We start from the raw sequence: 24,444 nt of genomic DNA, 5'->3' as shown, positions 1-24,444 counted from the left end.
AATACCTTTAACGATCTCCAGACAACATAACATGCAGACAGAGACAGAGGTTTTCAGCGAAAGAAGTGGTATAGAGCGAATGACAGAAGGACCTTTGTTCGTGCTTCGCGTAAGCACCAGTGGTCTAGTGGTAGAATAGTACCCTGCCACGGTACAGACCCGGGTTCGATTCCCGGCTGGTGCATTCACTTTTTTTTTTCTAAGTCGCGGACGACGGCTTCAGAGATCGTCGAGAGATTGACATTTTTTTTTCTTTTGAGCGGGCTCTTCGTTTCCTTTGATACCATTCAGTGCGTTATCTGTCCTGAATCCTCCTATTCCGGAGACGAGAGGTTCCGATCCGGGAAGTTCCGTGCAGCAACAAACTGCCCCGCCACCCACCGCCCGCGCCAGCGCATGCGAGCGCGCCACGGTTTGGTTGGTGCGCCCCTTTCCGATCCGGGCCCGGCGGCGCTGACACGCGCCCGAACCACGCTCAGCCTCAGTTCCTCCCTCCCTGCCGCGCCGCCGCCGGCCTGTGAAACGGACGCTCGGTCAAGGCAGGCGGGGGCGAGTCAGAGGGGGATCCCGCGCAGTTCGCCGGCAGCGAACGGCCGCGCGCCGCGCAGCCGCATGGCTTCTAGTAGAGGCCGCGACCGCGAGGCAGGAGGAGGCAAGGCCAGAACGCGGCGCTGCCTCTTTTGTCTCTGCTCCGCTCCGCGGATCGCACGCGTCCGTCGGCTCGGGCTCGGACGGCCGGGATCGCATCGCGTCGCGTCGCCGCGCCGCGCGCACCCCCGCCGCATTGAACCCCCGCGTGCGTGCGTGCGCGAGGAGGCGCCCGCAATAAATCGAGGCGCTCCTGCGCGGCCTGTGCGGCGTCGCTGCCACTTGCTCCGTCGTCATCGACTCCTAGTCCCTGGGGGAGTGGCCGAGTGGGTGGGGGGAACTTCGCTGCGGGGCGGCGCTCTCAAGTCGACGGCGGGGTTTGGCCCACTGTTGGAGCAGTAGTTTTTATGTTAGTTCCCAATACGAGATTTTTGGGATGTGTATTGAGCACTCTTGGAGATGCTCTTAGCGTGGAAAGGTTGGGGATTTTGTGGGTTCTGTTTCCTCGTTTCTCCATTTCAAGAGTGTGGAAGGGATTCACGCGAAGTACGGGAGGTGGTTGTGGGGGTCAGAGTGCGTGAGGGTTTCCTCTGCAGATCCTCCCTTCCTTCCGTTTGCGAGAAGATTTGATCCGTTGGTTTTAAACGAAGATCGTGCTGTTGATATTTCGTTTATCTTTTCGCACAGTTGGGTCAAATCGCGCGATTTTTAACCTTGGTTTTGAGGCATTATGGTTTATGGCCGCAGACACTAGTTCTCTCCAATGCTGGATGCTGGATGTGCTATCCGAAAGATAGGGATTATGCATGGTTTCAGGATATAAGCCTACGGCATATTCTTTCTTTTTCATGCAAAGGCATTGGGATAAGATTCCCCGCCTTTTGATTTGGATAAGCCTGATGGGAATTTTCGCAACATGTACACTAGAGGATTGATAGATTCTGAGGAGTTTTCCCTTTTTGTTTTTTCCCCTCCTGTCTCGCATCAGATTTTGTGGATATGTTCTGACTGATGTTGATGCTGGGAATTTTGTGCTTTGTGATCATAATTTTTTTGATGTTTGCTCCACTGAGCAACCTTTGTAATCTGCTCTACAAACAGAGTTTCCTAGAGCCTGTGTTCTTCGTGCTAACTCTAGTGAATGTCTGTTTTACTGATGCAGTGAAGTGCGTGATTAAGTGCATCTGAACCTACGTCAGTTGTGTAAACGCACCTGGATGCAATGGAGGGCGGTGTCAATGTTGCAGATAAGGCAGAATTCAAGGAGTGCCTGCGGCTGACATGGACACAACCTTATATCCTCCAGCTTGTGTTGTCTGCTGGGATCGGTGGTCTGCTTTTCGGATATGATACAGGTATCTCAACATGGTAGTAGCTGATGCATGTTTCAATCTTCTCCTTTGGCTTCTCTCCCACTACGCAGTTTTATAATATGCATATTCTGGAAGGAAAATGTTCTGGTTTCAACTTCGCAATCATTACTTGTTAAATACCTCTAAATGACATTTTAACTTTTCTCCTCTACATGAAACAGAAGAGGAACTGATTCTATTGAGCACCTTGGAATTTCTGGTGAAAACAAGATTACAGAAAATTCTCCTTTTTATTTACAACTATCATGATGATGTTAATATTGTGGTGCATTCAGAAATGTTTAGGCATTCTAATTTCTTGCAGCCATGTCCATCCCGTTTACATACTTCAAAAGTGCAATCTAGTTGATTGGTTTGTCATCCTGTTAACAATGCTCTGTTAGGTGTCATATCTGGAGCACTTCTGTACATTCGAGATGATTTTGCTGCGGTAGAAAAGAGCACTGTATTAAGGGTACGACCTTCTCCAATAGTCCAGTTCATTTACTTTAGTTCAAGTTAAACTGCAGTTCTTGTGACATCTTTTTTCTTCAGAAAGAAAGAAAATTTATGAGGCTAACATGTGATGTCTCGGTTTATTCCGGATAACAGGAAACAATTGTCAGTATGGCTGTTGCTGGAGCTATAGTTGGAGCTGCATTGGGTGGCTGGATGAATGATAAGTTTGGAAGGAGGCCTTCCATCATAATTGCGGATGCCCTGTTCTTTAGTGGTGCCTTGATCATGGCATTTTCCCCAACACCTACGGTAATCATTGTTGGGAGGGTCTTTGTTGGTCTTGGAGTTGGAATGGCTTCCATGACATCTCCTCTCTACATCTCCGAAGCCTCCCCTGCTAGAATCAGAGGTGCTCTTGTAAGCACAAATGGTCTTCTCATCACTGGAGGCCAGTTCTTGGCGTACCTCATTAATCTAGCCTTTACTAAGGTACTCACTGACATTACTGTCGTCATATTCTACAAATTTGGAAAAAAAAAACATTTCTTTGGCAAGAGGTAGTATTGATGTTATCTCGATGAAATGTGTCAAGGTGCCGGGAACCTGGAGATGGATGCTTGGCATTGCAGGGCTTCCTGCCTTGGTCCAGTTCATACTGATGCTGATGCTGCCAGAATCACCAAGGTGGCTTTACAGGAAGGTCTGTGTTTATGTACAAAATTGTAGTTCATATGCAATGCCTTTTTTTTTTGCCAAAAGGACAGCAAAGGCAGGCCTAAAAACCAAAACAAGTTTTTTTGGGGGGGAGAGGGGGGGACACATGCCCCCGCAACTCTCTCTCAGAAAAAAAAACGCACTCATGTTCAGGAATGAAAACAGAGCACGACTAGCAGTACAATCAAAGCACGCTCGTATGCAACCGTCATCTTAGGGTTCTATACCATTCTTCTTCCCATACTATATAGATAGTATGTAATAAAATGCTTACATGTAGCAAGTTTGTACTGAGAAAGAAAAAGGAAAACTACTTAGAAGTTTTTTCTTGCTTTCTTGGTGAAACAACCAGGGTAGGAAAGAGGAAGCTTCAGAAATCTTGCGGAAGATTTACCCTGCAAATGAGGTCGAGCAAGAGATTGATGCCATGCGCCAGTCTGTCGAAGAAGAGGTGCTCCTTGAGGGTTCCGTCGGCGAGCATAGCCTGATTGGGAAGCTGAGGAAGGCGCTGGGCAGCAAGGTGGTCCGCCGGGGGCTAATGGCCGGCGTCATCGTCCAGGTCGCGCAGCAGTTCGTGGGCATCAACACCGTCATGTACTACAGCCCCACGATCGTGCAGCTGGCCGGCTTCGCGTCCAACAACACGGCCATGGCGCTGTCCCTCATCACCTCGGGCCTGAACGCCATCGGCTCGGTCGTGAGCATGTTCTTCGTGGACAGGATCGGCCGGAGGCGCCTGATGCTCATCAGCCTGGTCGGCATCATCGTGTGGCTCGCCGTGCTCGGCGGCACGTTCCTGGGCGCCGCGCACCACGCCCCGCCCGTCAGCAACGTCGAGACCCGGCTGTTCGCCAACCAGACCCAGACCTGCCCCGAATTCAACCCCAGCGTCAGCTGGAGCTGCGTGAACTGCCTCAAGGCCGCCTCCACCTGCGGCTTCTGCGCCCACCAGGGAGACAAGGCAAGCCGTTCGCGCATCATCATTTTTTCCCCCAACCCTACATCGCTAATGATCTCGCCGGACTTGCAGCTGCTTCCGGGAGCGTGCTTGGCGCTGAACGACGCGTCGCGGCGGACGTGCCGCGCGGACCAGCGGGAGTTCTACACGGAGGGGTGCCCGAACAACTTCGGGTGGCTGGCGCTGATCGGCCTGGGCGCGTACATCGTCTCCTACTCCCCCGGCATGGGCACGGTGCCGTGGATCGTCAACTCGGAGATCTACCCGCTGCGGTTCAGGGGCATCTGCGGCGGCATCGCGGCTGTCGCCAACTGGGTCTCCAACCTCATCGTGACGCAGACGTTCCTGTCCCTGACCAAGGCGCTCGGCACGTCGGTCACCTTCTTCCTCTTCTGCGGCGTCTCCTTCCTGGCGCTCGTCGTCGTCTTCTTCACCGTGCCGGAGACCAAGGGCCTGCAGTTCGAGGAGGTGGAGAGGATGCTGGAGCGCAAGGACTACAAGCCATGGAAGAGGTACCAAGGCGTCAGCGACGTCGAGCCGGCAAAAAACAGTGAAGAAGGCCTCACTGCACCATGAATTCACATGAGCTTCGTTCGTCTAGATGCAAGTAGCAATAATTCGTAGTTTATAATATAGGTTATCTGCTAATCTCGTTTAGATATTCAAGAAAGAAAAGATGAATAGTCAAACTCCAGTTTATGAAAATGTGAATATGTGATATATATGCTTGATTGTTGCTACTCATTGTTCTAGAACGTTTAATCTTAGTTTTCTCACTCTGTTTAGCATAACATTTTGAATCGTTTTTTTACCTTAAAGCGTTTGCGCCGATCATATATGGTCTTGTTTGCACATGCAAGTACACTCAGTTGCATTAAGATGACAGAACTTCGTGGCAATCATCTGCTAGCGCAGCAACACTGAACCACAAACCATCTGCAAATCAAAAGGAGATGCTACTTTCAGCTTATGCGTATATATAGGTCAGACAGCCTGTTTCCAGTGCTCGAATACGCAACTTGAAAAGAAATTATGTACTGTGTTTTGTGCAAAGTTTGATTATGGGGGGATACTAGTCAAAAACTGTTTTGGTATCCTTGGTATTTTTCCCTAGAAGATCCTCGGATTGTAGCATGTAGTATTATTTATCCCATTGCTTTCCAGAGTTCATATCTGGAGTCTAGGCCATATGCCGTTGGCCTATCATTGTCTGCTTGGAACAGACAAGTGTAATGTGTACCAAATATTGCAGTTTGAAACTAATCCAGTTAGGTGACTTTCAGTGACCACTCTCTAGGTAGCCTTTCCCTGCCCCGGCTGGTATCTTTAGCCCCGCCAGATTCCTACAAGGATAACTACAATAGAAACATCAATGTTATTGCAATTAAGGCCCTATTTGGTTCCAAGGGCTAAACTTTAGCCCCGTCACGTAAAGCTTGTTATTTAGGAGTACTAAATAAAAATTTTCTAAAAAACTTTTTCACATAAGGGTGCTGATTCACAAGACATAACTTGTAATAGTGATGCTACAGTAACCATCCGCTAATCATAAATTAGATTCGTCTCGCGAATTAATCCAGAAGTTCTGTCATTAATTTTATAATTACATTTTATTTAATACTTCTAAATGATAAGATTCTCAAACACCCGTACATCTGAAGTGAAATGCCGATACTACAGCAATTGATTCTGCAGAGCATTAAATACAGAATTACAGATCCTCATTGCAGGGTTCAAAAGCTCGTGCTACCAACTGATGCTACTACACGTAGCTACGCCTCTCTTTTTTCGCCCATTCTACTATTATTTACACGAGCAAAAAATAAACGCCATGTAGAAGAAACAGGCGTTGAAGAGTCGATCAACAGATGGTCACGCAGTCATGCCCCTGCATTGTTGCCAAGTAAGCCAGCCTCTGACGCCTGGCCGTCTTCATCCGACGCCGCAGTTCCGCTTCCCTCCCCAGGCATCCTGGAGAGAGCTACTGAAGGGGCCGCTGCTGGTGGACTGGGAAGAAGATGCACTGTGCGGCCGTCTGTGTTGAGATTCTGCCGCTCCTCGAGCTCGTGGAGACTCATCACATGGTTCTCGAGTATGCTTCTGTGAATCTATTGCACGGGAAGCACAGTATGGAGTGGGCAATAAGATCTCTTGTCTCGTGCATGCCAATATGAAGGTGTCTCAAAATCCCAATATTGATATTGTCTAGAATATGTGTTTCGAATATGACATCACATAATAATGGGGCCCATCTCGAATTTGCGGTAATCGAATTTAGTAGTTAGTTGTAAGATTATATTGCCTTTGGGGAGTTAAAAAAAAAAGATCACACTTTATATTGGAGCCTGGAGGGACACAAGTATTGTATAGATACCGTACCCAAAATGGAATAGGAGATTTAACATTCAAAGTAAACGCAAGGAGAGTGTACCTCCAGTAAATCATGACGTGTCCTCTCTACCATCTCGTGAAGTTTCTTCTGAAGTTCCATCTGCACCTGTAATGCAAATTTTTGAATGCGTCTGCCAAACAAAACTCAAATAGTCATTCAGAGCCAAATATCAGGGGCACAATTATCTGATCTTCAAGAGATATTAAGTTTAGAATAAAACCGAGGCAAAGCACGTATGCATATTTCTTCTGTGCAACTAGGATCCTTGATTATAAACTAGCATATAAGGAGCAGCGGGACTTTCCAGGGTGAAGCGAGTAACATAAGGCCGGCTAAGTGTATGTATACTAAAACTCTGAAAGAACAAGAATATGCGGCTACTGAAAATACCAGCCATAAGGACGAAGAGTGGAGTTGAGTCATTTAATTGGTAGGAGTTTTGTTTAAAATTTTTAAAGGAGTATAAGCATGCCAAATGATTGCTTGCAAAAGTTTAGTTTTCGTCATTAATGCTTAAGAAGCTACTCTTGCACCAGCAAAAGTAAAATAGGTTTACACATGGAAACAGACTTATAACTCACATCTGTACATCTGAAGGTATTGCTTCATTAGATGTCGTCGTCTCTACTGATGTGCCTCCAACTGAATGTGCAGTACATAAAAATTCTAATTACAGGGTGCTGATAATGATGGCAAACAGTAAAATAAATATTGAAACAAATGAAAAGTACTGGTTTGAACAACCATCGACAGCTGACCTTCAGATGAGTGATGCCGAACTTGGGCCAATTTGTATTTCTGTCTTGAGCATTGCCTTTAATTAGCAAACTTTTAAAAGCTAGAAACTATTCTTACACTAATTATTTCATGACAAGAAAAAAGAAGCATACCTGTAAGTGACTTTTCACCTGATCACGAGTCAGACCTTCAACATTCATGATGTCAAGAATGGCTTTAGGTTTAGCATCTGCATTTGTTCAAAGATAATGAGAGATAATAGGAAACCAATAGTGCTGTGTACGATGATGAAGTTGATCACAGTGCTGAGATTTTACTTTCACAGCCACCGAGCTGGTTGACGGCATCTATGAAGCGATCATGCATTTCTGTAGTCCATCGTCTGCGTATTTTAGTCCTCTGGGGTGAATGGACATTTGTAGTTGCTGGAGGAGAAACAGTAGGATACAAATGCCCAGGAATTGTAGGAACTGAAACTAATTGATGGACTATGTGCTCATGCTGCCATGTCTCAGAATTTAGAGGTGAGGAAACATGCGCAGATTCAGCCTGTGTAAAAAGGAAACATATTAGCTCTCATATCAAAGAACATAACACGGAAATGTTCTAGAAATATGTGACCAGCCACCTAACAATTTAAATATCATCTCCAATGCCAGTCTCACTTTCCATGATCAAGTAAACATTACATCACTAGTCACTACTGCTGTTGAGTTAAATTACCATTTGTGGATAGTTTGAGGTCATGTCAGCGGTAATAAAATCATCCAAACCCGCCAAGCATGTTAACCATTCATCTCTTTCGTCAGATTCATTAGGGTCTCTAACAGAACCAGAATCCGGTTGTTTGTCAACACTATCGATGCCATTATTATTCAGTAAACCACCAAGATGGTCTGCAGAATGTGTTGTTTCAGCAGGTAGTCCAGGATAATTACCCCCTAATGGTTGTTCTGATACTCCAGAATGGGAAATCGGGTTGGAATATAGGATTTCAGCGTTCAAAGGATGAACAATGGATGGTAGCAAATTAGGAAAACGTCCATGCGTCATAACTGTGGAGAAAGTACTGGAAGATGATGCTATTATAGATGCTGAACAAGGCGCTCCGGTACTGGCAGGCGAAGACTGTAAAGTCATATCATGAGGATACAAGGACTCGTAATGAAATGACATTCGAATAGTGACTGCTAGTTAGTTCCCCTCCATCTGCAAAAACAACGCACATGTTCAGAACTTCAAGTTCTAGGAGGAAAACATTTGTAGACATTATTCTTTGATATTGGCAATGAATGGTATAAATCATTGAGATAATCTTTATGCAGTTTCCACCAACAGATAGTTCTGTGTAAGTTCAGTACATGGTGTTTATGCACAAATTTCACATTTATAGCAAAATTTCCTAATACGAGAGTTTACGGGGTTCAGTTTCAGAATACCAAGAGGGAAAAATCAGCTACGGAGTACCTTGCTAAAACTGCATAAGATGTGCAGAAAAAGGAGGTTGTGATGACTACTTTGTTGTAAAAATAAAAGCAGAAGTCAGCTATGCTCAAATCGCGCAAAGTTAAGAACAGGAAGGGATGAAAAATGAGATATTACAAGAGAAAAGTAGCAAGAATGGATGAAATCTTCCTTCAAAAAAAAAGAATGGATGAAATCTGTGAAAATGATCTCACCTTTGCGCAACCGGCTAACGAGACGAATTGGTCGGAAAACCTTCAGATTCCCTTGGATTCAGGCGGGACTAAGCAGGAGCAGCTATATCATATACTCCCAGTACAAATCTTACGCCTAAAATAAACGGACGAAACGAGCACCAATCGGATCGTGATGTGTAGAAACAAGCTCAACGGCAGCATTGGATTAGCCGGCGACGACGCGGAGAGACAAAGAAGGCGAGACAAAACCAAGACGATAAAAAAATGCCGCAGGTGTGGCCCGCTGCAGGTCAAAGGAAGTGAGGGAGGGGAACAAAAGAAGACGATGAAGGGTATCCTGGGGGATCTGGGGGATGGATACCATCTGATCCGACGCACAGGGTTTAATCGGCAAGCTCCAGCTCCAGCTCTGCAGTCTCGTCAAAGTCGTCGTAACGCGGCGTCGCCGGCGTCCGTGCTGCGCTGCGGCGGCGGCGGCGGGCGCCATGGGCCCATGTACGCAATGGGCCACAGCGGGTGAATCGGAGCCCAGTTCCTAATTCGACGGCCCGCGATGCTTGCTGTGCAGTGATATGCTTGTTTATTATGGGGAAAAAACGATCAAACAGCCTAAACACGTGACACGTGTCATCAGCGGCCGTTCCGGGTGTTTTCACGTCAGCTGCAGAACATCGTACGGCAACAGCTTTTGTCTGCAGACAAAACAAAAGATCACAAGGATGGCGGTATTTTTTAGACTTATTAAGCGATGACGAGGCTAGCTGACAGAGCACCGGGGGCTCACGGCACGAAGACGAAGAGAAGCATCCCGCGCCACGTTACGGCCGCGCAGGTCCGCGCGCCATGCACGCCCACACGTCGCCCGCCGCGGCGTCCCCCGGCCGCGCCACGTCCCGCGGCCGCCGAGCCGCTTCATATACGCGCCCGGCGGCCGCAGTGGTCACTCCCTACGCTGGAACTAGAAGCTAGCTACCTATAGCTTTGTCCTGGTTTCTCACTCACGAACCACACAAATTCCCATCCCACGGAGAGGAGATGCAGGGGGCAGGAACCAAGCAGTCGCGCAAGGCAGACCGTGGCGCGGCGAGGACGGAGGGGAGCAAGGACGACGGCGCCGACGGCGCCAAGGTCGCGGCGGCGGACATGGTGAGGAGCGACGGCGGCGGCAGCGACAGGACCGGGGACACGAAGGTCGACGCGGCCGGCGGCGGAGACAAGCAGGCGGGGGCCGTGTACCACGGCATGTCGGCCGCGGAGGCGAAGGACTCGCAGACCATCGTGGCGCTGCAGTCGCCGGTGACCGTGATGCGCCCCGTCCGCGGCGACCTGGAGGAGCACGTCCCCAAGCCATGTGAGAATTTAGTTTCTTGTTTAGCGTTTTAATAACGTGAATTTTTTTCTGGTCCCAACTGATAGAAGATCATCCATGATGGCGATGAACTGATGATGAGCAGACCTGGCGCGAGCTCTGGCGGCGCCGGACATGTACCACCCCGACGGCACGACGGACGGGCACAGGCACCACCACATGAGCGTGATGCAGCAGCACGTCGCCTTCTTCGACCGCAACGACGACGGCATCATCTACCCCTGGGAGACCTACCAAGGATGCCGTGCGCTTGGGTTCAACGTGATCATGTCTTTCGTAATCGCGCTAATCGTGAACGGGACCATGAGCTACGCAACTCTGCCTGTGAGTTTCCTGCCCAAGATGATATGGCACGGTAATTTTAATTTGTTTCATCTGAATTTTAACCGCCTTGAGATCTGTGACCACCGCAGGGCTGGCTACCGTCTCCTCTGTTCCCGATCTACGTCCACAACATCCACAAGAGCAAGCACGGCAGCGACTCCGGGACCTACGACAACGAGGGCAGGTACTGCTACTTCACAATCTGTTGCTGATCTCCTCTATTGGTATTGCATCTTCAGTTCCTGATGAACAAATGAAAGATCTGTGGTCCTCTGCTCGGCAGTTGGCACTGAACATTTCTTCAAAATGACAAATTCCTCTCATGGGTTCAGGTTCATGCCGGTGAACTTCGAGAACATGTTCAGCAAGTACGCGCGCACGTCGCCCGACCGGCTCACCTACAGGGAGCTGTGGTCCATGACCGAGGGGTTCAGGGAGGTGTTCGACTTCTACGGCTGGTGAGCAGCACTGACCAAACGCCCTCCAGATCTCCTCCTCCGCGTGGCTAGCTGACGCACGCGCGTGCTCTGTCTGTCACCGTCTGATCCCGTCACCATGGGCGCGCGCAGGTTCGCGGCGAAGCTGGAGTGGACGATCCTGTACGTGCTGGCGCGGGACGAGGAGGGGTTCCTGTCGCGGGAGGCGATGCGGCGCGTGTACGACGGCAGCCTCTTCGAGTACGTGGAGAGGCAGCGCGCGCAGCACGCCAAGATGTCCTAAGGCTGGGCCGGTGGGCGCGCGCTCGGCCTCGCGTCTCGCCTGGGCTGACCCCCGTCGTCGTCTCCCAGCTCGAGCGCGTGCGCGAAGTGGAACGAGCTGGACCCGTGTAGTTAAAAGCTAGGACGCGGACCTGTGGCCGCGGCGTCTCCGGATGTGAATAACCATGCATGGAGCGTGTCGGAACACGTACGGCATGTACTCGTCGTTGGTCGATCGATCAATAATAAGGCAGGAGTTCGCCGCCGGGAGCTTTCTTGGAATCCTGGTTCGTCGACTGCTCTGTGCACCCAACTCACTACGACGAACGTTTTCCGGCTCCGCGGTTGCTGTGTCAATACTGTCATGCCGTGTCGTCTCTGCGCCGCGACGAGGCTGGCGCCGGGGCTCCATGTGCTGGCGCGGTTGGGCGGGGCAGCCGGGCGGAGGCAGGGCTGCAGGCATTGCTGTGGCGCCGTGTGTCGGACTCGTGTCTGATGGCGCGGCTGGTCAAAGCGCGACGCGAGGGGCCGCATGCAGCTAGGCAGCGATGCCCGTGCGGATTTCGACCGCGTGAGGTCGCACAAGTTTGTCCTGCTCATATTGTTGATCAGAGGGACGTTCAAAATGGGTTCAACTTGGCCTATTAGCTCAGTTGGTTAGAGCGTCGTGCTAATAACGCGAAGGTCGCAGGTTCGAGACCTGCATGGGCCATGATTTTTGCTTTTCATTCCATCCTCTGATTCATTTGATCTTGATTTGCAACTGTGGCTCAGTGGCCATTCATTTTTTCTTTTTTTCTAAAAAAAAAAATCTCCAGCGCGCCAATGTCACTCCCATCCCGTTGTCCAACTTCAGCTCTCTACATGGCACTTGAAGCGACCGTAGTTGGGCGCAAAAGGTTTTCGCAACCGAAAAACGAACAGCGTAATTCACCTATCCACTGTTGCAGCGTAATTCCTGGGGCTGTGATCGCTAATCCGGGCTGCAGAGCCAGGCTCGGCCATTGTTGGCAGGGGTGGTAATGGATCATCGTTGATAGGGGTGGTAATAAGCATAACTTGTTTATTCACACACACGTAGTTTGTATTCCCGTTATATCCTAGTATAAACAAGTTATTATTGTGAATTTTTTTTTCATTGTCTAGCAGGCACTGATGTTTGTCTTTTCTGATCTTTTTCTCCCCTGCAGCTTTTGCTATGGTATGCTATTTTATTGGCAAATGAGAAAAAAAATTAGGGGAGACTGCTCCCTAGTTAACTACGAATGGTTTCGTATAAAAAAACTAAAAGCCTTCTCAATATTGTGCAAATTTATAAAGCTATGATATGATCTAGGATCTAATCTGAAAGAGCAGGTGCGAGCCTGGATCTAATCTGAAGAGGCGCATAGCGTGCATTGTAATGTAAGATTAGGCTTGCTGTTCCGTTTTACAAACACCCCTATCTGTGTGTTAGCTACTCTGGCCCAAACTCCTTTTGATATAATTGATAGCTCCCCTTACCTGTTGGATCGTCAAAGAAAGAGAATGTAGTTTTGCAATGCTGACCCTTGGCAACAACAATCATGGAGGTCTTTACTAATGATGGTAGATGTTTATTACTCCCTCCGTTTAAAATTGTATAGTTCGTTTTGACAAATTTAGATACATTATTATACATCTAGATGCATTATGTCTAGATACATAGAAAAACTAAAACTATGTATCTAGATTTACCAAAACGACTACATTTTAGAGAAAGAGAGTAGTAGCCTTTGCATTTAGGCTTTTACAATCTCTTTTGAGTAGGCTGTTGTCCCATATATTTTCTGTCCTTTGATGATCAAAGCACTAGTTGAAACGTTGTAATAATGAATGGTTGTACAGGCTGGAATAAAGTTATTCATTCGTTTTAGAAAAGAAGTAGCTGCAGAATACTGGTGGTATATGCGTTTCTAAGAAACTGATTTACTTTCTTTGTATTTGTACCATCTTTGTTTAATTTTCTAAAAAATTACTCCTTTTGTTTCCCTTATTTTTTTGAATTCTGACAGTGGCCTTCTTTTTTTGAATTGACAGTGGGCTCCCCGTCAAGTAGAGACTAGTGCAGGCCTACGCTGGGCCTATGGCCTTGTGGGCTTTTCCTCTGGGTCACCACCGCTGATCCAGAAGTCGCGCACAATGCTGCGAGCGGCGGCGTCGAGATGCACCCGCGCCGCCGCCCGGCGGCTGTCGTCGGCGGCGGCGGAGGCGTCTCCAGCTGCTGCGGGAGCAATTCGTCAGCCTTCCCTCGACGAGGGGGACTGGTCTTACCACAGGGAGTGGTGGGGCAAGGAGGACGGTCCCGGCGAGGGGGCGCAGGCCGTCTTCCGCCGCCACTCCGAGTGCGGCAACGGCGTCGTCTCCGTCTCCGCCTACCCAGCCTCCCGCCCGGTAGCTATAGCTTCTCTTTACTGCAATCTTTCTTAGCCATATAGCTTGTGCTGATGCTAGCGAAAGCCAAGGTTTCCCCCAATTTGGTAACAGAGGTTCTCACTAAATTTGGCAACTTGGTCTTCTTTCTCCCTCCAAACTTGGTCTTCATTTTTCTCTCAATAGACTGGCACTGGCTGTTTGCGATTATTGCTTGTACCAGGAAAAAAAAATAAAGGTGCTGCGATCTAGGCGTAGGTTGTACTCCAACTTTTTTACTTCCTCACTTACCTAGTTACCTCCGTTCTGAAATTTAGTTTTGTCCTAAGTCAAACCTCTATAGATTTGACCAATTTTATAGAAAAACGAACCAGTACATATAATATCAAATTAGCATCATAATTCGAGCATAATACATGTCTTGATAGTGTATTCATTTGATTAGTTTGACTTAGACAAAACTAAAACGAGGAAGCAATGCTTGTAAAAAGGTGTTAGGGTCTAATTTTCTATTTTAATTTCATATGAAATTGTATTACTATGACAATCATTGCTACACTAATCTTAGCAACGCTTTGATAATCAGTTTTTTTAGTAAAAATATATTCTGGACTTATATTGAAACAGAACTTGTTATATAATGTCAGGCTATTGAGCATTGGCCAGCAGTGGAGAGATGGCTTCAAGAAAGAAATGCAAGATTGTACCCAGAGTCAGCTGGCGTCGACCAATTTAAGATACTAGGCTACCAGTGGCGAGTAATGCGTTTTAATGATCATACACGGCAAAGCACTGTAAAAGTAATGACATGCTATAGGACATCGGGTCAGAGATCATTATTCTTGATGCAGCAACCGCATGTTTTACCTGTTCCTTGTGAGTTCACTTGTATCATCCTGCATTGACCATTAACATCATCTGTTCATTTATGTCTTTTAATCTACAACTTTCCCTAGTCGTAGAGTGTTAGATGCAAAAGCTATCTAGTTTTTTTTTATATAATGTTTGTGCTGTATCTTTCATCTGAAAGTGGAGTTTTACAGATGTCAAGAGTATGGTGTCAGCAGGATTGACAGCACTTTCTTGTTCCTCTTATGATCTCCCCGAAGCAGTATCTGGACAGAACAATATGAAAATTCTGTGCATCGGCCATGGTGGTGGTAGCTTACCATTGTTTTTGGGAAGCAAGTTCAGAGGTAAGCACTATCACAAGCTTCAGCAATGCTTAGTAACGATATATCTGTACTGCGATTTCCGACTTGCTGGTACTTTGTTTTCTGCATACTTTAGTAAAGTGAAATAGTGAATGATGCCCTGTTTTAGGTTGTTTGGTGGCACCTCTAAACCTAATTAATTTAGCCAAAGAATTTTTCAAATTGCACGTGAATAGACAGCAATTTAGAAACAAAAGACCTCCTAAGCAAAACAGCTCATTGAGGAGGGATTTGGCCTGAGCCTAACATAGTATCGATGGTGGAGTTACACCTGCAAATGTATTAGGCGTCCACATCATTAAAATGACACACTTTGATCTTAGCTCACCCCTTTCAGGTGCTTCCATCCACATTGTGGAAATCGATCCGGTTGTTGTCTCAGCTTCCGTCGAAGCCATGGGTTTTCCCGTATCACCTGCGAAAGGCTTATCATCTGAATCCATGCTGCCCGCCGATGCTGACGATCTGCTATGGGGAGGCATACACGACCGCATCTTCCTCCACATAGCGGATGCCGAGGACTTCATCGCCAGCGACAGCAACCAATACGACCTTGTCTTCATCGACGCCTACGACGGGGACGACATATTCCCCCGCAAGCTCTGGGACGCGGACGGAGCCTTCATGGAGAACCTGGAGAGGAGGGTCCACCCCGTCCACGGCACCGTGGTCGTGAACCTGCACTCCGACTCGGAGCTGCCGGATTCGGATTCGGGCGTGCAGAGCCACGCCCAGTTCCAGAGCGTGCTTCCCATGGGCAGGCACGTCTCCCAGGTCTGCGGGGCGTACAAGCAGCACTTCGGGATGGCCTTCACGGCGGCCGTCCCGTGGCTCTGCAACATCACCCTCGTCGCCTGCCGCGGCGAGTCGGTCACCAGCGGCGCCGGCGCGCGCCTGCTGGGGCTCAGCCGGAGGGACTCCATCCTCGGCAAGCTCCTGTCCAAGTCCGACGTGGTTGAGCGCGCGCTGGGCCTGCCGTTCCCGTGTCTGCCGTACGTCAAGAATGGTTTCGCGCTGGTTGAGTGAGGTGCTGTGTCTGAGGAATTTGAATGACACACTTTGATCTGTTGGATATTACTGGGCACTTCTCTTTCGCCTCTTGGCCCGTCTGACAAATTGTTTCGAGTCATTCGAGAACACGTCTCGCAAAATTGCTGAGAGTCTGTCACTACATGCGTGCCGCTGCGTGTGCTGATTCGGCTGCAGTTTCGCCGTTGCGCCTAGTACACTGACCAACGAGTTCGGAGGCGTCAAGTTTTCCTGTCTCGATGAGTCGGGAGGGAGGATCCCGCTGCGTGCGCACGGCCCGAGCTCTTCTCATGGGGCGAGCGACTGGAACAGCTAGCTAGCTCCACCACAACGTCCCGGCACACCCGGCCGGAAGCCAAATCCCCGCCGCTCCCGCGCGCACGGTGCTCCCCCCGCCTCGGCGCCGCCCGCGAACGACACGGCCACACCAACCCGCTCTGATGGTGACGGGGCTGGAGCGGCTGGCATCGGCCTCGCGCGCGGCTTCCCGGGCGAGCCGCGCGGCGGCGGGGAAGGTAGTTCGCAAGACACTACCGTTCCCGGCAACCGAGGACTCCGGTGTTGCCACGGCATGACGCCTTTCCTGGCTTGCGAGAAGGTGTGGCCGGCGCGCGGGTCAGAGGCGCGCACGTGAGGTGCATTAAGCCGGACGCCGACGCGCATCTAGCGGCCGGACGCCCGGACGCCTGTGCCTGCCCACGAGATTCCTGCGCGTTGCCGATAAGATCGCGCTTAGATTACAAGTCAAATGTGCGGTTGACAAATGGTGGCAGCTTCTTGTTGGAAAGAGAAGCAAAATCTGTGATCCACTCTTGACCCGCGGCTGTTGTATGACTTAGGAGGTATTTTGTTACAGAGGGTTAAATTTTACTCGTGTAACATCAAAAAAATCTTATCATTTAAAAATATCAAATAAAGTAATTATACAATTAATTATAGAACCTCTGAGCTAATCCGCGAGACGAATCTAATAATTTATATTAATCCATGATTAGCGGATGGTTACTGTAGCATCAATATAGCAAATTTTAGATTAATTAGATTCATTAAATTCGTCTCACGAATTAACACCCTCTGTTAAAAAAGACTGTAACAGATTTTATTTAATATTTTTAAATAATAATAAAAATTAACGTTACTAGAATCAAGGCGGGCGTCACATGCATGAATGCTTGCGTTCAAAGAGCTTGTGATGGGCCCTCTCAAGATCGAGTAGGGTCGTCGATCTCGAGACCCTTGCTTACGAAATGGACAGCGAGTCACATGCGCCCACTCTCGAGAGGACGCGTTAGCTGGTGACGGTCAAAGGAAAAACCTGCCGACCATCGCAGCCAAGTGGCCGGTTCCATTCCATCCTATGAGTTGCGGCGATATAAATGAAGACACGAAGGATCAGATCTCGAGGACGAAGCGGCATCTCCGCGTCCTCTCTCTCCTTTCTGAGAAGGCTCGGAGGAGGATGTTGCTGCGGAGCTCATCCACGCAATTCCTGCACCCCTTCTTCCTCTCCTCCTCCTTTCCCTCGCCCACCTCCTCCCTGCAGCTCCGCCGCGCCTTCTCCGACAGCCACATCCCCTCCCTCTCCACCCCCAGCGACGCAGGCGCCGGCGGCATCAGCAGCAGACCCACCTCCGGCGGCCTCCGCACGGAGCTCTCCTTCTCCGTCTACAACACCTTCGGCGGCGCACTGCTGGCATCCCAGGCGGAGCCTCGCCACGGCCACGACCAGCAGCACGAGGAACCGGAGCTGCTGCTGCAGGATCAGCAGCAGGAGCGCACTGTGCAGCCGGACCACCCGGAGGTGCCGCTGTTCCTGGCGAGGGGCCTCGGGATCGACCGCATCGCCTCGGGCTTCTTCACCGCCGGCGCCGCCGGCAAGAGCATGGCCGCGGGAGGCAAGGGCAACACGATTGGGGGCGGCGTGGAGGAGCAGGCGCTGTGGGAGCAGGACGAGGAGGCGGCCGCGCTGGACGCGCAGTACAAGCGCATGGTGGACGAGCAGCCCGGGAACGCGCTGTTCCTGCGCAACTACGCGCAGTTCCTGCACGAGGTACGCCGCCGGCGCCGGCGCCACGTCCGTTGCTGCCTCGGATTGTTGCCTTGTTGGTCTCTTCCGTGTCCTACAGCTTACGACATGAACAACAATTTCAGGTGAAAGGAGACGCGAGGAGGGCGGAGGAGTACTACTCGCGCGCCATGCTCGCGGACCCCGGCGACGGCGAGATCATGTCGCAGTACGCCAAGCTGGTCTGGGAGGTGCACCGCGACCAGGAGAGGTGCCTCGGCTACTTCCACAAGTCCGTGCAGGCCGCGCCACAGAACAGGTAGCCGTCCAGCTACATCAGTCTAAAACGAGGGCAATTTGATTTTCGGATTCCTTGAGCTCGAGAGGGAGAAGCTGACGGCGATTGGCACCGTGTGTGTGTGGCCTCTTTGCAGCCATGTCCTCGCCGCGTACGCCAGCTTCCTGTGGGAGCAGGACGACGACGACGACCTCGGGGAAGGCGAGCAAGGCGCGGGTGGGGCTGGAGCGCCGGATCAGTACGCTGCACGTGCACAGCAGGCAGGGCAAGTGAGGGAACTGGCTTCGGCGGCCGTCTGATCCCGTCAGGGGCAGCGTGGGCGTGCTACCCATGTAATTTAACCCGAAAGATGTTTGTGCTAATGGGCGAATAAATAAGGTGGCAGTCGGAGCGTTGGAAGCTAGGCAGCATGTAAGCTCTATGATCATCTGATGAAGAACAGGTTCCATGTTGTTCATTGATTTCGTGCTGCCTTTGACACCAGAGGATGGCACCTCGATGGCAGGCCAGAGACTCGCAGTCAGACTCCATTTCTGCAACTTTAAAATCTCAACTGCCTCCATTCGAAAGACAGTCAACCGGCACACTGAATGAGGCTAACTTGCGAGATCGTGATCCTGACACTGAAGCGGTGCCTACCCTACCACGTTAGATGACGCAGCCGGCCGTAGATCCCTTGGCGACGGTGAGAGTTTATGCAAAAGATAGTGTGTTACAGAAGTCAGAAACATCACTCTATTACTCTATTCTTCGTCGTCAATCCGTCGTGACAACAAATATAAGCTTCGATCATGCGCCAAGGGGCAGGGGTTGTACAAGCACTAAGCCCCACAAATATATGCTTCGATCATACTATCAGCGTTGCAGGAACAGCTCGAACGGCAACCTGCAGCCGCTAAAAGCCAAAAATTGCGAGCATGACAAAAATGGCAACATAATGACAATTTAAGCTGATCAACTATTAACACGCCAAACAACCCAGGAGAAATACTAAAACTGTTCGCTAACATTCACCAAAACTTCTAATGTGTTCTCAACAGACACTGATCCGGACGACAGCATGGTCAACATTTTAACAGGTCACTGTAGCTAAGGGCAAAAACTACTATGACGCAACAAAACGGTAACAGAAGCCCATCCCCAAAACGACTCTGTTCAATGTCAGCAAAGCAGAAATGCTAGTCCCCACATCATTGTGACTTTCGGCAAAACTATGGCCAGAACCGCACCAGGTACAAAACACCAACGGCGCATGGCCATCCACCAGCAGAGCAGGTACGAAACTAGTAGCTGTCAGACTGGCGTCCACCCTTTTTCTGGTGCCCGGTTCCCTTCGATCGAGTAGCATACTCCCCGTCATATCGTCCACCACCTTGGTCCCTTCCTCGCCCCCGTCCTGCACAGCAAGAAACTACAATTAACAACCCTAATAAAAGAGAATAAACACAGGAACCAGAGAAAATTACAAAACTCTAATTTGTGTCTTTTGCAACTAACAGAGGTAAATGGTTATCACATTGGTTATCAGTATCCCATCCATCTGCCTAAAACTATCAATACAGAATGTTCTATGCGAAATGTTGGCACAATGGTTGCAGAAATCTGCTTAATCAAATGGAGACGATCCTGAGTAAAAAATACTTACTTCTGGCACTTGGGAATCCACAGTTAGGCCTCCTCTCCTCAACATGTACTAAACGACCATTCAATTCTATCGGCGATGCCTGATGTTCAAAAGATTTATCAGATAAGACAGCATCTTGGTAAAATGTGCGATGAGATTGATAGTTTCACTATTTCTTTATGTTATAAGATAAGATAACATCTAACTACAGTTTGCCAGTGTAAACCTAAATTGAAACAAATGGAAATGCCTGATTTTGTTATACATCTGTATATCAATAAAAGATACTGGTAATGCAGTAGTCAATCAAAGAACTTCACCCGGCAAATTAAGCCTACACACGGACTCATTATAGCTGTAGACATTCATTGAGATATCAGTCTATACCTCATTTTATAGTTAAAATTCTAATGACCTAAGGAGGTGTATGTTTCTACTTTGGCAGAACACAGTTGGTATGCTTTGCCCTCCATCATGCTCAGGGGACAGTGCAAAAACTGTTATGATGTTCATGAAGTGATTCCACATCCATTTTATTCCTTTTCTAGGTGATTGGTCGGATAGGTTTTCTGACTGAGCTAGCTGTATTGATGATATAATTGCATATTACATAAGCCTGCCATACTAAGGGAAACTTACATTTAAAGCATTCTGAATACCAGACATGTCTTCAAACTCAACAAAGCCAAAGAAGACTCCAGCCTCCTGTGAATCAGTAATGAAATCAGGAGGGCGATATAACTTAGAAAAGCAAACATAAAAGCACTTAATAAAGGAAAGAAACCTTGCGGCTTCGGATGGCAACTCCATCAGGTTTAATTCTTCCAAAAGCCTGAAACACCTTCTCAAGATCAAAGACTGAAGTAGATGGTGAAAGATTCCCAACATAAACTGAAATAAACTCTTCTGAAAAAAAAACATCAGCAGTTAAGGCTACATAAAAAAAGACACAACAACATAAACAAACATGACATAGCAAAATAAAGTGCAAATGATAATGGACTGGACACCACAGAATTAAACATGCACCTCCTCAAATTAGGTATACCATCTAGGAATATATGGTGTACATACAAAATAAAGAACCTTTGACTTTCCAGAAAACAGAAATTCTGTCGCATGAAGCAGAAGGTCCTTGACAGATATAAGGAATTTAGAGTTGTAAGTCTGAAGGAGAATGGAAACTTTTAATTAAGAAAAGCTAATGCGCAGCCTAACAATACTGTAAGAATGCTTCCTACATACTAGTAGCATGCATGAGAATTAGATGGGATGCAGGTCAATAATTCTTCAAACAAGCAACAAGATAAAACTAGATCAAGTCTCAAGATTATGATGACACGGCAACTCTCACATATTGAGAAGAAAATAACAGTGTGAAACAAAGAGCAAACATGAGTTTGTGTATCCTAACAAGAGCTCTCCACTTAAGAATTATCATTTGCTTACTGATACAATGACCATTTAAAAGGGGCTTAGTAAAGATCATCTATTGAATTTAAACTACCCTAAGAGGATATTTGACGCGCGGGGGGTTTGGGGGGGGTGTAGCAGGCCTTCAAAAGGAATTCGAGCTGAAATCTAAAATTGGAAATTTGAATAACAACCAATAAACAAGTTCAAAGGCCATTTCAAGCGCTAAAGGACAAAATGTATTCTACCCATGTTCAGTAGCTATAAATTATAGTAATGACAAAACAGTTTCAACATAGGTCAAAATAAAATTCATCAAAAGCAAGAGTGAAACAGTGCACAAAAGAAAGAAACCTTCATCATCAGGGGCGCTAACAGCCCGGTTGTTGTCCAAGTTAGATTTTTCATGCACCGGGACAGTTTGCACCTGCTGAGCCAACTGTTGAGCCTGTGGAGACTCTGCATTCCCCATTGTGGCCTTCGCTTTTGTTCGCAACTGATATCATTGCAATCAATCAAGAAAAGGTACTAGGAATACAGCTAATAAAATATTAGATGTGTTTGCTTACCACTGAAGCATATGTTTTAGGTGCTTCTTCCACAGGTTCTTCGGGGGTAGGCGGGGAAGATGGGTGGGGAGCAAGAGGCCACTCCTGTTTAACACCTGTTGAACTGGGGAATGAGGGCATATGCTCTTCTGAATGAGCTTCCTCATAGATCACATTCACAACCTTATACTCCGAAGGATCTTGCTGCTGCACATGATTTTCAGCAGGAGCTACAACCTCCTGAGGTTCTCCATCCAAATAATCAGACCCTGCTGAATTATGCAACAAAAGAATCTCAGTGCAATGATAGCATGCCTATGATTTAAGACCAACTTTCCCTCAACCTGCTATGAATGTATGCTATAACTATCTGGCACCAAAAGAAAAATGCAAAATAAGAATTGACATGGTAAAATTTATTGTCCAGAAACATGTTCATCAAATTTAAATAGGAATGATTAAAGGATCAGTGAAGGCCTAAACTAAGTGGCATGAAGCATAAAAACTATCTGGTGACCTTGTCAGTTGCGATGTGAATTCTATTGTCTGTAGATAAAACAAAAGGCAATATAACAAAATCTTTTTGCAAAAGAGAAGCAACTCTAATATGGATTTACTTATTAGCATCTAATGCACAAGATGGCACAAAGCAGCAGGAAGTCCATGAAACAGTAGAATACTAGCTATTTATATGTATAATAATTTGAACAGCATTGGGAAGAGATACCTGTTTCAGCCATTGTATAAGAAGCATCCACTTGGGGCAGGTTGTCAGCACAATTGTAATCAGAAACATGGTACTGATCATCGTACTCATCACAGATGAGCTTAAAGATGTCACTGAATATAAAATACCCATCTTTCTTTGGAGCAAGAACAATATTCTGAACGAATCGCTTTCGAACAGGGTAGTTCTTCAATTGCACTAGGCCAGTGACCAGCAGCGTGATCGCCGCACCCCATGACTCCAAGAAATTTGCTGTTTTAACCTCAACCTTGGTTACATTCATGGACATCATCATATCATTGATAACCTGCAAAAGCATATAACAATAAAAGTAAGATGGCTTAACCCAACACTAAAAATTATGGTTTATCAGAGTTCACACACCAAAACAACATTGCAGGATGATGGAAGAACAGAAAATTGTGCTGTCTAGATCAGGGTTTCAAGTCCCTTCTCCCTTTTTGAGTTAAAGACAACTATTTTCTACAATAAATAGTAATTGATTTGTTCTACTTTATTTGCATAGACATTACTAACAGAAAATTATACAACTTTTCAATAAGATATCAAAGGCAATCAATTTATTTGCCCTTCAACATTATTCCTTTTGCATCAAACAAACTGATACACGTCTATTCATTTTCCAACAAACAAATTTATACACGTCTACGTGATGTTTATGTCCAAATTTAAAGTACACAAGATGCCTATGCATAGACAGAAATTTATAGCACATTGAATCTAGAATCGTAGAAACCTTCCAATAGTCGATAAAACCGTCACGCCAGTCCTTAAAACAAGACCTTCCAAGACATGATCACGGCTAAAATTTTATTATACGGAACTAACATCAATAGTCGAACTGGTATTTCACAGACGAGGAAAATCCAACAGCGCCAAGGAGGAAAAATGCAGAACAATCACAAGCGACCGGGATTGTACCTCCACCGTCTCTCCAAGCGACCACTGCCCCGTCTCGCAGTCCAGCCTGACGACGCTGCTATTGTCCGTGTAGAACTGGCTCGCCAGGTGCGGCTGGTTCGTCAGGACGTTGTAGTAGCCCGTCAGGAAGTAGGAGCCCACCTGCCCCCGCAAAGGAAAACCCACCATCACGCGTCAGGCGTCGAAAACCCCACCCAAAACCCCGAACCCCACCATTGCCCCACCGCTCGAGATCCGGCAGCGCACGCTCACCTGGAGGGCGTAGTAGTGGCCCGCGACTTCGGGCTCCGGCTGCTCCATCGGGTCCATGGCCGGCCCCAAAAACCCTAGGACGGGGAGAGCTCCGACCGGGAACGGGCCGCCGCGACTCCCGCGAGGGGCGCGCGCGACGATGCTCCCGGAGGCGACGGAGCAGAGGAGGGAGGGGCGGGGGCTCGCCGCCGGGGAGGGTGGACAATGGGGGCGCGGCGGGATGGACGGATGGATTGGTGGAGCGGAGACAGCTGTGGGGGGTTGGGGATCGAGTGGGGAAGAGGGCGAGGTTTTAAAATGGCTGCCCCCTTTTACTGCCTTCTGTTTCTGCTTTTCGCTCTCCTTTTGGGATTCGAAGGCTGCCCTTCCGGCTGTCGCGATCGCGAGGAAACCGAACGGGAGGACGGGGAGCGTGGCGAGCAGCGCATGACGAGTGGGGCCCTTCTGGGTGAGGGACCACACGTCGGTGGGGGTGGGTGGGTTAGACGGTGGCGGCCGCATGTGTCGCCGCGGGAATGCGGCGCAGTCGGGGGCCGCGGCGGGTGGGCGGGGCGCGCACTTTTTGGTCGATTCGCGGGGAGCGCGGCGGGGCCGCGACGTGCTAGTTCCGTGGCCGTTGGATCGTCGATGCGGCGGAGTCAGCCTCAGGCAGGCTGGCCCGTCAGTTTGGTCTGTCGGCCTGGAACCAGCATGGCCCAAGAACATGAAGCCCAACCAGTGATTGGCCACAAAGGCCCAAAGACTTAGG

The 24,444-nt window shown here is 48.4% G+C and overlaps 6 protein-coding genes and 2 non-coding genes across 14 annotated transcripts; 6 read left to right on the top strand and 2 right to left on the bottom strand.

Annotated features, from left to right (window-relative positions):
- Nucleotides 1-113: 113 nt before the first annotated feature.
- TRNAG-GCC lies at nt 114-184 on the top strand. The gene has a single exon. It is a non-coding gene; the product is annotated as a tRNA-Gly (tRNA).
- A 156-nt stretch (nt 185-340) lies between these two features.
- LOC112901559 (probable inositol transporter 2) lies at nt 341-4,815 on the top strand. 4 transcript variants are annotated; one of them, XM_025970495.1, is made up of 7 exons: nt 341-997; nt 1,751-1,943; nt 2,345-2,415; nt 2,553-2,888; nt 2,992-3,099; nt 3,466-4,074; nt 4,144-4,815. In XM_025970495.1, the coding sequence occupies exons 2-7, from the start codon at nt 1,811-1,813 to the stop codon at nt 4,645-4,647; spliced, it is 1,761 nt and encodes a 586-aa protein (XP_025826280.1). In that variant the 5' UTR covers nt 341-997; nt 1,751-1,810; the 3' UTR covers nt 4,648-4,815. The 4 variants fall into 4 exon arrangements, with proteins under 4 accessions (XP_025826280.1, XP_025826281.1, XP_025826278.1 ...); XM_025970496.1 differs by having other exon boundaries at nt 341-1,066; XM_025970493.1 differs by having other exon boundaries at nt 341-1,161.
- An 809-nt stretch (nt 4,816-5,624) lies between these two features.
- LOC112901034 (myb family transcription factor PHL5-like) lies at nt 5,625-9,119 on the bottom strand. 2 transcript variants are annotated; one of them, XM_025969850.1, is made up of 8 exons: nt 8,881-9,119; nt 7,925-8,410; nt 7,519-7,750; nt 7,354-7,430; nt 7,222-7,261; nt 7,045-7,105; nt 6,503-6,593; nt 5,625-6,179 (listed from the first exon to the last, which is right to left on the bottom strand). In XM_025969850.1, the coding sequence occupies exons 2-8, from the start codon at nt 8,375-8,377 to the stop codon at nt 5,952-5,954; spliced, it is 1,182 nt and encodes a 393-aa protein (XP_025825635.1). In that variant the 5' UTR covers nt 8,378-8,410; nt 8,881-9,119; the 3' UTR covers nt 5,625-5,951. The 2 variants fall into 2 exon arrangements, with proteins under 2 accessions (XP_025825635.1, XP_025825636.1); XM_025969851.1 differs by having other exon boundaries at nt 8,258-8,410.
- Nucleotides 9,120-9,826: 707 nt separating this feature from the next.
- Nucleotides 9,827-11,654, top strand: LOC112901154 (peroxygenase-like). The gene is made up of 5 exons (XM_025970000.1): nt 9,827-10,213; nt 10,317-10,555; nt 10,645-10,739; nt 10,888-11,013; nt 11,125-11,654. The coding sequence occupies exons 1-5, from the start codon at nt 9,898-9,900 to the stop codon at nt 11,273-11,275; spliced, it is 927 nt and encodes a 308-aa protein (XP_025825785.1). The 5' UTR covers nt 9,827-9,897; the 3' UTR covers nt 11,276-11,654.
- A 237-nt stretch (nt 11,655-11,891) lies between these two features.
- On the top strand, nt 11,892-11,965 carry TRNAI-AAU. Its single transcript has one exon. It is a non-coding gene; the product is annotated as a tRNA-Ile (tRNA).
- A 1,406-nt stretch (nt 11,966-13,371) lies between these two features.
- Nucleotides 13,372-15,987, top strand: LOC112899881. Its single transcript, XM_025968527.1, has 4 exons — nt 13,372-13,665; nt 14,292-14,520; nt 14,688-14,840; nt 15,196-15,987. The coding sequence occupies exons 1-4, from the start codon at nt 13,414-13,416 to the stop codon at nt 15,882-15,884; spliced, it is 1,323 nt and encodes a 440-aa protein (XP_025824312.1). The 5' UTR covers nt 13,372-13,413; the 3' UTR covers nt 15,885-15,987.
- A 1,295-nt stretch (nt 15,988-17,282) lies between these two features.
- Nucleotides 17,283-18,651, top strand: LOC112899965. Its single transcript, XM_025968638.1, has 3 exons — nt 17,283-17,937; nt 18,039-18,211; nt 18,327-18,651. Exons 1-3 carry the CDS (start codon nt 17,347-17,349, stop codon nt 18,487-18,489), a joined length of 927 nt encoding a protein of 308 aa, XP_025824423.1. The 5' UTR covers nt 17,283-17,346; the 3' UTR covers nt 18,490-18,651.
- Nucleotides 18,652-19,125: 474 nt separating this feature from the next.
- Nucleotides 19,126-24,010, bottom strand: LOC112898887 (putative G3BP-like protein). Of its 3 annotated transcripts, none has more exons than XM_025967193.1 (9): nt 23,697-24,010; nt 23,445-23,585; nt 22,503-22,809; nt 21,797-22,044; nt 21,582-21,723; nt 20,599-20,720; nt 20,454-20,519; nt 19,836-19,914; nt 19,126-19,586 (listed from the first exon to the last, which is right to left on the bottom strand). In XM_025967193.1, exons 1-9 carry the CDS (start codon nt 23,751-23,753, stop codon nt 19,474-19,476), a joined length of 1,275 nt encoding a protein of 424 aa, XP_025822978.1. In that variant the 5' UTR covers nt 23,754-24,010; the 3' UTR covers nt 19,126-19,473. The 3 variants fall into 3 exon arrangements, with proteins under 3 accessions (XP_025822978.1, XP_025822979.1, XP_025822977.1); XM_025967194.1 differs by having other exon boundaries at nt 20,599-20,717; nt 21,797-22,047; nt 23,697-24,009; XM_025967192.1 differs by having other exon boundaries at nt 21,797-22,047; nt 23,697-24,008.
- Nucleotides 24,011-24,444: the final 434 nt, after the last annotated feature.

The sequence above is a fragment of the Panicum hallii genome, chromosome 7 (genome assembly GCF_002211085.1).
Source record: "Panicum hallii strain FIL2 chromosome 7, PHallii_v3.1, whole genome shotgun sequence".
Lineage (NCBI taxonomy): Eukaryota > Viridiplantae > Streptophyta > Magnoliopsida > Poales > Poaceae > Panicum > Panicum hallii.
This window is presented reverse-complemented; position numbering and strand designations above follow the sequence as displayed.

What these genes read in the sequence shown, in the direction of transcription:
- LOC112901559 (XM_025970495.1), top strand. Translation starts at nt 1,811, where the DNA reads ATGGAGGGCGGTGTCAATGTTGCAGATAAGGCAGAATTCAAGGAGTGC. An exon ending in AAAAGAGCACTGTATTAAGG is followed by an intron (nt 2,416 to 2,552) that starts GTACGACCTTCT and finishes TCCGGATAACAG; the next exon opens with GAAACAATTGTCAGTATGGC. An exon ending in GCGCCCACCAGGGAGACAAG is followed by an intron (nt 4,075 to 4,143) that starts GCAAGCCGTTCG and finishes CCGGACTTGCAG; the next exon opens with CTGCTTCCGGGAGCGTGCTT.
- LOC112901034 (XM_025969850.1), bottom strand. Translation starts at nt 8,377, where the DNA reads ATGTCATTTCATTACGAGTCCTTGTATCCTCATGATATGACTTTACAG. An exon ending in CCTCAAACTATCCACAAATG is followed by an intron (nt 7,751 to 7,924) that starts GTAATTTAACTC and finishes CTTTTTACACAG; the next exon opens with GCTGAATCTGCGCATGTTTC. An exon ending in CCAGCTCGGTGGCTGTGAAA is followed by an intron (nt 7,431 to 7,518) that starts GTAAAATCTCAG and finishes GAACAAATGCAG; the next exon opens with ATGCTAAACCTAAAGCCATT.
- LOC112901154 (XM_025970000.1), top strand. Translation starts at nt 9,898, where the DNA reads ATGCAGGGGGCAGGAACCAAGCAGTCGCGCAAGGCAGACCGTGGCGCG. An exon ending in GGAGCACGTCCCCAAGCCAT is followed by an intron (nt 10,214 to 10,316) that starts GTGAGAATTTAG and finishes GATGATGAGCAG; the next exon opens with ACCTGGCGCGAGCTCTGGCG. An exon ending in ACCTACGACAACGAGGGCAG is followed by an intron (nt 10,740 to 10,887) that starts GTACTGCTACTT and finishes TCATGGGTTCAG; the next exon opens with GTTCATGCCGGTGAACTTCG.
- LOC112899881 (XM_025968527.1), top strand. Translation starts at nt 13,414, where the DNA reads ATGCTGCGAGCGGCGGCGTCGAGATGCACCCGCGCCGCCGCCCGGCGG. An exon ending in GCATGTTTTACCTGTTCCTT is followed by an intron (nt 14,521 to 14,687) that starts GTGAGTTCACTT and finishes GGAGTTTTACAG; the next exon opens with ATGTCAAGAGTATGGTGTCA. An exon ending in TTTGGGAAGCAAGTTCAGAG is followed by an intron (nt 14,841 to 15,195) that starts GTAAGCACTATC and finishes CACCCCTTTCAG; the next exon opens with GTGCTTCCATCCACATTGTG.
- LOC112899965 (XM_025968638.1), top strand. Translation starts at nt 17,347, where the DNA reads ATGTTGCTGCGGAGCTCATCCACGCAATTCCTGCACCCCTTCTTCCTC. An exon ending in ACGCGCAGTTCCTGCACGAG is followed by an intron (nt 17,938 to 18,038) that starts GTACGCCGCCGG and finishes CAACAATTTCAG; the next exon opens with GTGAAAGGAGACGCGAGGAG. An exon ending in CAGGCCGCGCCACAGAACAG is followed by an intron (nt 18,212 to 18,326) that starts GTAGCCGTCCAG and finishes GCCTCTTTGCAG; the next exon opens with CCATGTCCTCGCCGCGTACG.
- LOC112898887 (XM_025967192.1), bottom strand. Translation starts at nt 23,753, where the DNA reads ATGGACCCGATGGAGCAGCCGGAGCCCGAAGTCGCGGGCCACTACTAC. An exon ending in CTAAAACATATGCTTCAGTG is followed by an intron (nt 21,724 to 21,796) that starts GTAAGCAAACAC and finishes CAATGATATCAG; the next exon opens with TTGCGAACAAAAGCGAAGGC. An exon ending in TAGCGCCCCTGATGATGAAG is followed by an intron (nt 20,721 to 21,581) that starts GTTTCTTTCTTT and finishes TTTTTTTTTCAG; the next exon opens with AAGAGTTTATTTCAGTTTAT.